The following is an 11,275-nucleotide window of genomic DNA, read 5'->3' as shown; positions in this document are numbered from 1 at the left end:
ATCCCGTCGAGGACGGCCCAATAGTAACCTTGTATACTGCACTCTGTGCACTAGGAGAAGACACGGCGCGCTTGTTTAGGCCGGCCCATGTCCAGGCGGCCTGTTTTTCAAATTTCGTTTTCGTTTTCTGTCTTCCTTTTTTTCTACTTGAAATTATTTGAGACTTCAAAAAAGTTCTAAAAATTTAAAAAAGAATTTTGAAATAAAATGTTTAATAATTCATAAATGTTGTTGGATTCAAAAAATGTTCACATATTCAAAAAATATTCGCAATTTTTAAAAACATATGTTCAGGAAAGCAAAAAATGATCGTGGTTTTTTTAAAAGGTTCATGTATTAAAAATGTTAATGCAATTCAACAAAATTTTACCAATTCAAAAAATGTTCATGAATTGAAAAATATCGTAAAATTTTTAAAAAATTTCGTGACTTACAAAATAGTATATTGGTTCATAAAATTTTCGCTGATTTAGAAAATGATCATGCATTTCAAAAAATGTGCGTTAAATCAAAAAATTGTTCATGAATTTCAAAAATTGTTCCACGAAATAGTTTCAAATGTTCGTCGATTCTAGAAATTTTCACCTATTCAAGAAATATATTTTAAAAAATCTTTGCAGATAGTATAAAATATTCATGAATTGAAAAATGCTCATGATTTTAGAAAATGTCCGTAAATCTATGAAAATGTTCACGAATTTTAAAAATGTCCATGATTTAAGATATGTTCACGAGTTTAGAAAATGTTCATGATTTTACAAAAATGAGAGTGATAGTGTATCTCAGTTATGCAACAAAATGTGGTCATGACCATTGAAGATTATGACTTTTTTTCTCCTGGCTGTTTTGCTAGCACTAACTAAGTAACTGTAGATTACTGTCAAACAATCAAGGAATAATTAACAAATCTATTAAAATCAATCAGCTTGTCTGTGCAACAAAGTAGAAGACAAATCTTGATCAGAGGAGCTGTCGGTGACATGCCAATGGCTTCTTGGGGCAATCAGGTTCACAACGTACAACGTGTTAGCAGGTTCACTTGCACTAAATTGCAAGCAATCAGCAATACACTCTGATCATGATACCACACCAGATCAGTTATAGCATTGCCATAGTAGGAGATCAGCAATACTTGTATTTGCATGTGCAATGATACTAACATGTACTGTGACAACACTGAATATGGTTTTATATCGGCATCACAAGATTCTATTCCTCGTAGCACAACACTCAGCAGGTCCACCATCTTAAATATCAAATGGTAGAATGATACTTAGTACTAAATTTATACATTTCTTGGGCAGGATGTCAAGGAAGATTAGGTGTTACAACTACCAAAAATACAGATAATCTTCCAAGCATGACTTAGTAATAACAAAGCCAGGAACAGTTCACAAGTCAGCTACTACTAGAAATCTTTTTGATTTAAGTGCTGGTCCAAAGGAACACGTTGCTGCTGGAGCTTGAACAGGCAAGATAGCCAGCTTTATATGGGTGTGCAGAAAACTGGTGTGGAATGCATGTCATGTGTTCACTCCTAAGACATGAGCTGTTCTGAGCCGAGAGGCCACTGTCATTGACATCAACTGAGATAATGTCTATTCCCTTGCTCCTGTTTCCAGCATATAGGTCGGTGTCGTTCCAGCCCCAGATAACCCTGCAACCATTGAATCTTGTTCGATCAATTACATTAACAAATAGTATTCATTTAAGACCACAGAAATAGGTGAGACGAGCTGTCATACTTGGATTTAGAAGGCCAACTGCCTTTCTGGTTATTATACTCCACAATATGCGACTTTTCAAAGTCATCCATGCTAAATACTTGGACAGTACCACAAATGCTAGAGCTGGATACAATGAGAATAAAGTCATTTGAAAGGAAATAATCCAGAAAAACAGATTTGTCATCCAGATGTCAGTAACAGTGCAGAATATTTTAATTCTGAAGCTAGGTGCTACTAATGCTAAGAGATGAAAATACCCGTGCAATGTTGCCAGAATATTGGATGAAAAGTCACGGCATAACAGAAACTATTTAAAATGCTATCAAGTTATGTTGATCTGCCAGTCAAAAATCTAGCGATATATTCACACAACTCGCGAAAGATCTAATAGTAACTTATATTTATTGAGTCTAGCCATGACATAATGGTGGTTCAAAAAACATGTTTCTTAAATCAAAGAGGGAGGGGAACCTTCTAAGCAAGTTGAAGGGTAGGAAAAGGTCAGAAATAAAGTACCTTGTTACTGCTAACATGCGGCCACTAGGTGAGAAATAAGCTGACTGAGCAGATTTGTTGAGTTTGAAAACCTTCAGGCTATCTGGCTCCTTCGTTTTTATATTTCTCACATCCCATATACAGGCTGTTCGATCCGTTGAACTGGTAGCAAGCATATGTGGCTTCTCCGGATGAAAATCTATTGAGTTGATTCTCTCCTCATGCACATCCCATGTAGTTAACACCTTACCCACGCGCTCATCGGAAAGTGTCAGGCCACCTTTTCCATCACCAAAATATAGGCATCCGACACTATTCTGCGCTTGACAAAGCGAATAAACAGGCCACTCCCATAAATGGATGATACTGTACTTTTCCTCCTCAAAGTCCATAAGACAAATATCACCCTGATGGCTAGAGCTGTAAACCTGTAGCCAAGTAAATGAAATACACCACAAAATAGAATTACAATTCATAGAGAACGTTCAATGAAATATACAACATCTAAATAACTATTTGCGCACTGGAAATAGGATAAATCCAACCTAATTTAGCTACCTTGACCATGATTAGCAGATGCACCTATTGGATGACTCTAACGAGGAGTCCCAAAATTAAGTACTATATCAAATTCTTTTAGATGATGGAAGCTTTTATTGAAACTTACGCCACACCAAGGAGATACAGCTGAAAGAATTGAGACCCCACCATCTACAGCTAGGATACACAGAGCCACATAAAAGAATAAGGGAATAAATATTTCTCAAGGCTAGTCTAGAAACCGGCAACAACGAAGATTAACTAACATAGAGATAGAGGATGATTGGCTGCTTAAGGCTGACAAAACCGATATAAGCACAGCGATTGGCCCTGTCATCTTCCATCTTCACCCCACTGCCCTATGTGTCCTGTCACCACTCACAGCCATGCTGGAGCCACCCAACCAAGCCTAATGTCCGCCTATCCCCGTACCTCATCGTAGAGATGGCCACAGCTCAGGCAATTAACTCTTAGTATCCACTATGCAAACGGGGCAAGTACAAGTGAATCTCTTGTATAATCTTTGTTTTGTTAGCCACAACAAGAAGCTCCTTAGATCAGTTGATTTGAAAAATACCATCATACATGACAAATTTATAATGATGAATGTACAGTTCTAAGCATCACTATCCTGACAACCCAAATGATAAAATATTACTTGCTTTATCATAAAGAGCTCCGATTTGTGCCTCAGCTAACAAGGGCAGCTGACTTAATTGGGAGCAGGTGCCCTAAGTTAAACTAAAATTTGGGAGACACACTCTTTAGTCAGATCAAACTCTAGATGGAAATGTATCAAGTTGATGCAGAGGCTGGGGGTAGAACCTCCATTTCGAAGAAAAAGAAGATGAAAAAAGAGCGGAAGGAAGAAGGTCACCTTGTGTGGTGCCGCCTGGTGCGCCACGATTGCTAACACAGGGCCCTTGTGTGGCCAATAACGGAACACCCCATCTGCACCGCCGGCATCCTCCGAGACACCGTCGGCTTCCCAGTACCCAATATTCCCCATTTTGTCGCCCGCCGCCACCACGGTCCGGTCGGCGAGCGGAAGGACCCGCATCGACACTATGCAACAGGGCATTACCTTCCTCGCGTGCGCGGGCATCAGCACCATGTCCCTCCCAGCATCGAAATCGCCCGCCGCACGAACCTTGGCCCCCTCCGGCGGGGGAGCCCCGAGGATGGAGGAGGCGAGCGAGGGCGAGAGGCGGGTGCTTCTGAGATCCGGGGGGAGGTTGTCGGGAGCGACGCCGCGGGCGCGGCCGGAGGAGCGGACGGGGCCGGTCGGGGCCTTGGGCTTGGGCTTGGCCTGATACGGCCGCTTAGGTTTAGCGAGCCGGATGGCGGCGGAGAGCTCGTCGGCCTTGCGGCGGAGGGGGGCGAGCTTTTCCTGGTTGCGGCGGATGTTCTCCTGGCGAAGGCGCTCGTAGTCGTTGAGGCCGTCCTCCGCCATTGTTGGGGGAATCTTCTGGTGGGTGTGGGGAGCGAAGAAAACCTCACGATAGAGAAAACATTTGTTTTGCCGTGAGTAGAGCCTCCGGCTGCTCTTGTATTTTTGTATCAGAGATATACGGAGTACATCTGTTAATGTTTGTTACAACTGGACTATCTACGCGGCAGGATAGAGATAAGCACTATCACGTTGCCGGATATGCTACAGTTCAGGGATTCTAACTGACATCAATTCATGTGCATTCACATTTGGGGGAACGGAAGAGTGAGGGTTTGGACTTTGGAGAGCGCGGAGAGAGGAGGGGGGAACGGCGGGAGGTATCGCAGAGCGCGCGGTGAGGAGTGGCGGCAAAGGAGAGCGCCGCACAATTTTGGGGACAGAGTTTAGAGGCGTAGTGGTTTTCCAGAAAAATACCACAGTACACAAATCGTGTTAGTCAAACCATGAAATGCTTGTCAGCTAATATAATCATGGTTTAGGCTGCTTATAGTGGGCAGTAGCTTGGACTAGTAACATCCATACGTTACTGGTCTATGTTTGACGCCACAGGACATGGAGTTGGATGAGGCGGTAGTAAAAGAGCTTCAATAGCTCTTCGACTCCCCCCTTTGCGCACAACATGTCCGGGTCATCGCGGCGCTGTCCTAGAAGGAGTTGACGACGATGGTGATCAGTGCGCACTGATGTAGCTCTCGGTGGTGTTGATGCCCGATCTGCATCCTGGATCTGAGCCCACATATCAGTTGGCAGAGCTTGATGACGATTTTTGAGGGGCTAATCAGAGTTGGGGGCGAAGAAGATAAGTTATGCATGAACTCTGAGAAATATTCAAGCCTAAGAATATTATGAGTACACTTAAGAGTTTCCTAGAGTAGGGGGCAATGGCCCCCTTTGGCCCCATGAAGCTCCGCCACTGCACATATCCTCCATTGGGACGTGAGGGGCTTAAACAGCCCATCTAAGAAGAAGGCAGTAGGGGAGTTCGTGATTTCGGTGAAAGCCAATTTGGTGTGTTTACAAGAAACTAAGCTCGATGTAATTGACCATTTCATTGCTATGCAAGGCGAGAGGCGGGTGCTTCTGAGATCCGGGGGGAGGTTGTCGAGAGCGACGCCGCGGGTGCGACCGGAGGAGCGGACGGGGCCGGTCGAGGCCTTGGGCTTGGCCTGATATGGCCGCTTAGGTTTAGCGAGCCGGATGGCAGCGGAGAGCTCGTCGGCCTTGCGGCGGAGGGGAGCAAGCTTTTTCCTGGTTGCGGCGGATGTTCGCCTGGCGAAGGCGCTCATAGTCGTTGAGACCGTCTTCCACCATTGTTGGGGGAATCTCCTGGTGGGAGGGGGAGTGGGGGAACGAAAGAGTTTGGACTTTGGAGAGCGCAGAGAGAGGAGGGGGAATGTCGGGAGGTATCGCAGAGTGCGGGGAGAGGAATGGCGGCAAAGGAGAGTGACACACAATTTTGGGGACAGACTTTTGATGCGTAGTGGTTTTTCAGAAAAATACCACAGTACACAAATCCTGTTAGTCAAACCATGAAATGCTTGTCAGGTAGTATAATCGTGGGTTAGGCTCCTCGCAGTGGGCAGTAACTTGACTAGTAAGAGCAACTCCAACCACGACCCACACGGACGGTGATTTTGTCCCTTTTTATCCGTTTGAGTCGGGCCGCCGGACACCTATGTTCGCCTTTGTGTTTGGGTCTGCGCTTGCGTCCAACACTGGCCCGACCCATTTTGAGGTGGCGCGAAAAAAATTATGACACAAATATTTTAAAAATAGAAAACATTAATGCCAGCCACAAAGGCCACGGGAGTCCACGAGTCCACATTACATTAAGTATAAAAACATTTAATTAAACTAAAAACTAGGAGGCGCGCTGCCCTACGCGTCCTCGTCCTCGTCCTCGTCGTCGGAGCTGGTGAGGTCGACGAGTGTCGGCGTCAGGCCATGATAATCCCCAAGTGCAGGGAATCATCGTAGCAATTTTCAATGATGGAAGTGATAAGTATGGGGTGTCAAACCCACAAGGAGCTAAAGGTAAGGTCAATATTCTCTCAAGTCCTATCTGCCACTGATACGACTCTACGTACACCGAACGTTTGCTTCCAACTAGAAACGAGAAATAAAACTATGTTTTGAGTATGAAGAGGATAACTTTGCATGATATCGGAGAGCTAAAATATAAAAGTAGGTGATGTTATCATAAAGTTAGAATATATTAATTAAGTATTATAAATAGCGAGTGTGGAGTAATGATGGGTCGGTATGCGAAATTTCCGGTCTCTCTTCTGTTCTGGGTTTTTTAGGATTTATAGGAGAGGTTGGCGTCGGTTTCATGTCAAGAGGGCCCACGGGGAGTCCACGAGGTAGGAGCACTCTCCCCGGGGTAGGGCGCGCCCTCCACACTCGTGGTGGCCTCGGGACTCCCCTCCGGTAGCTTTTCGTTCCAGTATTTTTTATATTTTCCAAAAATATTCTCCGTTGATTTTCAGCGCATTCCGAGAACTTTTATTTCTACACAAAAACAACACCACGGTAGTTCTACTGAAAACAGCGTCAGTCCGGTGAAAGATCGTGGATGTCGCCTAGAGGGGGGGGGTGAATATGCGCTTTAAAATAATTATGGTTTAGGCTTGAACAAATGCGGAATAAACCTAGCGGTTAATTTGACAAGCACAAAACCTACAACAACTAGGCTCACCTATGTGCACCAATAACTTATGCTAAGCAAGATAAACAACTAAGTGATAGCAAGATATATGACAAGAAACAATATGGATATCACAAAGTAAAGTGCATAAGTAAAGGGTTCGGGTAAGAGATAACCGAGACACGCGGAGACGATGATGTATACCAAGTTCACACCCTTGCGGATGCTAATCTCCGTTTGGAGCGGTGTGGAGGCACAATGCTCCCCAAGAAGCCACTAGGGCCACCGTAATCTCCTCACGCCCTCGCACAATGCAAGATGCCGTGATTTCACTAAGGGCCTTGAGGGCGGTCACCGAACCCGTACAAATGGCAACCCTTAGGGGCGGTCACCGAACCCGTACACTTTGGCAACCCTTGGGGGCGGTCACCGGAACCCGTCAAATTGCTCGGGGCGATCTCCACAACCTAATTGGAGACCCCGACACTTGCCTGGAGCTTTACACCACAATGATTGAGCTCCGAACACCACCAACCGTCTAGGGCACCCAAGCACCCAAGAGGAACAAGCTCAAGGGCACCAAGCACCCAAGAGTAATAAGCTTCTCAACTTGTAACTTCCACGTATCACCGTGGAGAACTCAAACCGATGCACCAAATGCAATGGCAAGGGCACACGGAGTGCCCAAGTCCTTCTCTCTCAAATCCCACCGAAGCAACTAATGCTAGGGAGGAAAATGAGAGGAAGAACAAGAAGGAGAACACCAAGAACTCCAAGATCTAGATCCAATGGGTTCCCCTCACATAGAGGAGAAAGTGATTGGTGGAAATGTGGATCTAGATCTCCTCTCTTTTTTCCCTCAAAAACTAGCAAGAATCCATGGAGGGATTGAGAGTTAGCAAGCTCGAAGAAGGTCAACAATGGGGGAAGAACACGAGCTCAAGAGATGAAGTAGAATGGGGAAGAAGACCCCCTTATATAGTTGGGGGAACAATCCAACCGTTACCCCCACTTCAGCCCCGCAGAGAGCGGTACTACCGCTTGGCCAGCGGTACTACCGCTTGCCCCTATAAGCGGTACTACCGCTCCCCCTCGCGGTACTGCCGCTGGGCCCAGAGCGGTACTACCGCGGTGGCAGGGCGGTACTACCGCATACGAGCGGTACAACGGCCCCCACTGCCGTGGCTAGTACCGTAAAACCCGACACGAAAAAAGACCCCTCGAATCGAGGCGGTACTAGCACGAGACCGCAGCGGTACTACGGCTGGGGGCTACCAGCGGTACTACCGCTCAGGAGCGGTACTACCGCTCTAGAGCGGTACTACCGCTTGTAGCACCCAAGCGGTACTACCGCTCCGGCCCGCGGTACTACCGCTAGGAAACCAAAACTGCCATAACTTCTGCATATGAGCTCCGAATTGAGCAAACTCAAGCTTGTTGGATAGAGGAAGACGAGTAGCATCAAAACAGCGACTGGTTATAGTAAGAAGAGGCAGGGGAGGTATGCCAACAAATAGAGGAGTAAAACCTCCAACCGAGAAGAACCGGCATAACCTCCAACATCGAAAACATCATAGAAGATGCGAGTGAACTCCGTTTTCGATGAACTTGAGCTTGTCATCAAGATGACCATAAGCTCCAAAACTCACAAAGAGAAGAACCAAACAAGAACCAATAAAGATGATGCAAGGATGCAATGGTTTGAGCTCTCTATGAACGATACGATCAAGCTACTCATCGAGAGCCCCCTTGATAGTACGGCAATCGATCCTATAACCCGGTCTCCCACCTACCATCATGAGACTGGTAAAATAGAAAACCTATCAAGAGCAAACCTTTGCCTTGCACATGGTCCACTTGAGCTAGATGATGACGATCTTGACTCCCTCAAGTTGGACCACCTTTCTTGGTTGCGTTGGCTCGATGAAGACTAGTTGATTGCTCCCCCATGCTCCACTATGGGTGAGCCACTCTTCCGCACATCTTCACTAAGTCCATTGTCACCACAATGGACGGCAAGCTTCAAGCATTTGATCTCTTCATGATGCTTCACTTGAACTTGCACACCGCAACATCTTCAGAAGTCCATTGTCACCACAATGGACGGCAAGCTTCAAGCATTTGATCTCTTCATGATGCTTCACTTGAACTTGCACACCGCAACCTAACCCCACAAAGAACTCTCACGAAGATCATGGGTTAGTACACAAAGCGTAATTGACAATGCTCACCACACCATGGGATCGCTTGATCCCTCTCGGTACATCTTCTACGCTTTGTGAGTTGATCAAGTTGATTCACTCTTGACTTAGTCTTGATCAACCATGAATCTTTTCAACTCTCTTCATTTGGATGATGTCTTGAAGATATACATGAATGATCACATAATCTTCTTCTCTAAGACATGCTTGCAATAAGCTCAACTCTCACATGACCAATCTTTGGATAAATTCCTTAATAACACCTTGGTCACCACATAAACTCCTTGAAACCAACACATGAACTTCAAGAAATGCCTATGGACAAATCCTTCAAATATAACTCAAGGCAACCATTAGTCCATAAAGATTGTCATCAATTACCAAAACCAAACATGGGGGCACCGCATGTTCTTTCATCCGGGTTAGTTCTAATCAAATCATACCAAAATCTTGTAAAAATAATATAAATATGGCATGAATACTTCATAAATTATTGTTACGTTGGAGACGTATCAGTATCCCCAAGCTTAATTCTTGCTCGTCCTCGAGTAGGTAAATGATAAAAATAATAATTTATGAAGTGTGAATGCTAGCAAGTGCACAGGTTTGATCAATGATAATTTCAGTCACCTTTTCTAGCATCATTATATATCATAACAATAGCTCCACTCATAAAACTTCTCATGATCAAGTAACAAGCTATTCATATATTAAAGTATAGATCATAAACTTTCGTGAAAACTAACAAACTATGTTTTCAGTCATCAAACAATTGCAATTCATCTTATTTTCAGTAAGGGTCTATGTAAGAGCTTTCATTTAGCAAATTCCACATACTCAACTATCATTTAATCTTTTACAATTGCTAACACTCACGTGATATTTATGGGTTCAAAAGTTTTAATCGGACACAGAGAAAGGTATAGGCTTATAGTTTCACCTCTCAACATTTTACCCCAAGGGAAATGTCAACAATAATACTTTATGAAAACCTACATCCAAGTGGATATATATATATGGGCTATTCTGTTTCGCATAACACAATATTATTCTGTTAACCTACTTGAACTGATGTTTTCAGGCGTTTGTACTGACGATTTTCATCTCGTCGAACTGATTGTCTTTTCGTCGGAATGGAGCGTGTAATATATCCTTGAAAAGCTCTTGACATCTACATTACAGTCGTATAGGAATTTTTTGCAAAATCATCACGGTTTAAGAGCAGTTTTGAAAAAACCGTTTTTTTCAAAACCGAAAACGTGAATCGTATTTTGGACTCAATTTTCAAACGGTTTGTTGGAATTGAGCAAATAAGATAGCGTTGGAAAGCTGGTAAAAATCCGCATCTTCCATGTATCTACTGTTTTTTCAAATTATATACAATTTAAAAGTAATTTGAAAAACAGTGAAATTCTGGGCGAAACGTATTTTCGCGTTTTTTTTCAAACGGTTTGTTGGATTGATGCAAATGATACGGCGTTGGAAAGCTATGGAAAATGCGCAACTTTTTGATATAGAAATATTTTTCTAATTCCTTACGTTTTAAAAACGAATTCGAATACGATCAATTTGATTTTGAACGCAATTTTTTAAAAAGATTGTCAAAATGGGGCAAATAATATATCGTTGGATAGCTATCGAAAATGCGAAATTTAGTCATGTTGAACGTTTTCTCCAATACGCAATTGTTGATGGGTAATTTCGAATATGGTGAGACACATCGTGTTGTTTTCCTGTAAAAAAAACAGAGTACTTGTACTGATATGTGTGTGTGTTTGTACTGATGTATTTTTCATAGAGTAATTTAGAAAGGTTCCAAAAAAAGAGTACTTGCACTGATGTCCGTATGGTTTTGTACTGAGCGTGTTTTCACGAGAATTCCTTTTTTGTTCTTTCAAAAGAGTAGTAACATACCTTTTTTTTTGACAAATATCTCCTCCTTTATTCATTGATAAAAATAGTGGTATCATCATTCCCGAACTTGCTTGGTTTATATAATTGAACTGAATGACATTTTCTTAAAACAAAGAAAATATTTTGTGTTTCTTTTTTTTTCAACTTCAACGATGGTCTGTACTTCTCTCATTTCACATCTTGAACTTTTACCATTTTGAATTTCCGTGGGGCAAATAATATACATGCCCTCTAGAGTTTGTACTGATGTGAATCCTTTCAAACTTGCGTGGCTTACATCATTGAATGGGCTGTATTC

General features: G+C 43.4%; 1 protein-coding gene across 1 annotated transcript; it reads right to left on the bottom strand.

Moving 5' to 3' along the window:
* Nucleotides 1–1,186: 1,186 nt before the first annotated feature.
* On the bottom strand, nucleotides 1,187–4,316 carry LOC109731678 (DNA damage-binding protein CMR1). Its single transcript, XM_020290852.4, has 4 exons — nucleotides 3,640–4,316; nucleotides 2,244–2,650; nucleotides 1,746–1,850; nucleotides 1,187–1,657 (listed from the first exon to the last, which is right to left on the bottom strand). The coding sequence occupies exons 1-4, from the start codon at nucleotides 4,213–4,215 to the stop codon at nucleotides 1,426–1,428; spliced, it is 1,320 nt and encodes a 439-aa protein (XP_020146441.1). The 5' UTR covers nucleotides 4,216–4,316; the 3' UTR covers nucleotides 1,187–1,425.
* Nucleotides 4,317–11,275: the final 6,959 nt, after the last annotated feature.

Source organism: Aegilops tauschii, chromosome 5, assembly GCF_002575655.3.
Source record: "Aegilops tauschii subsp. strangulata cultivar AL8/78 chromosome 5, Aet v6.0, whole genome shotgun sequence".
NCBI classification, from domain to species: domain Eukaryota; kingdom Viridiplantae; phylum Streptophyta; class Magnoliopsida; order Poales; family Poaceae; genus Aegilops; species Aegilops tauschii.
Note: the sequence above shows the minus strand (reverse complement) of the source record. Positions and strands in the feature narration are given on the sequence as shown.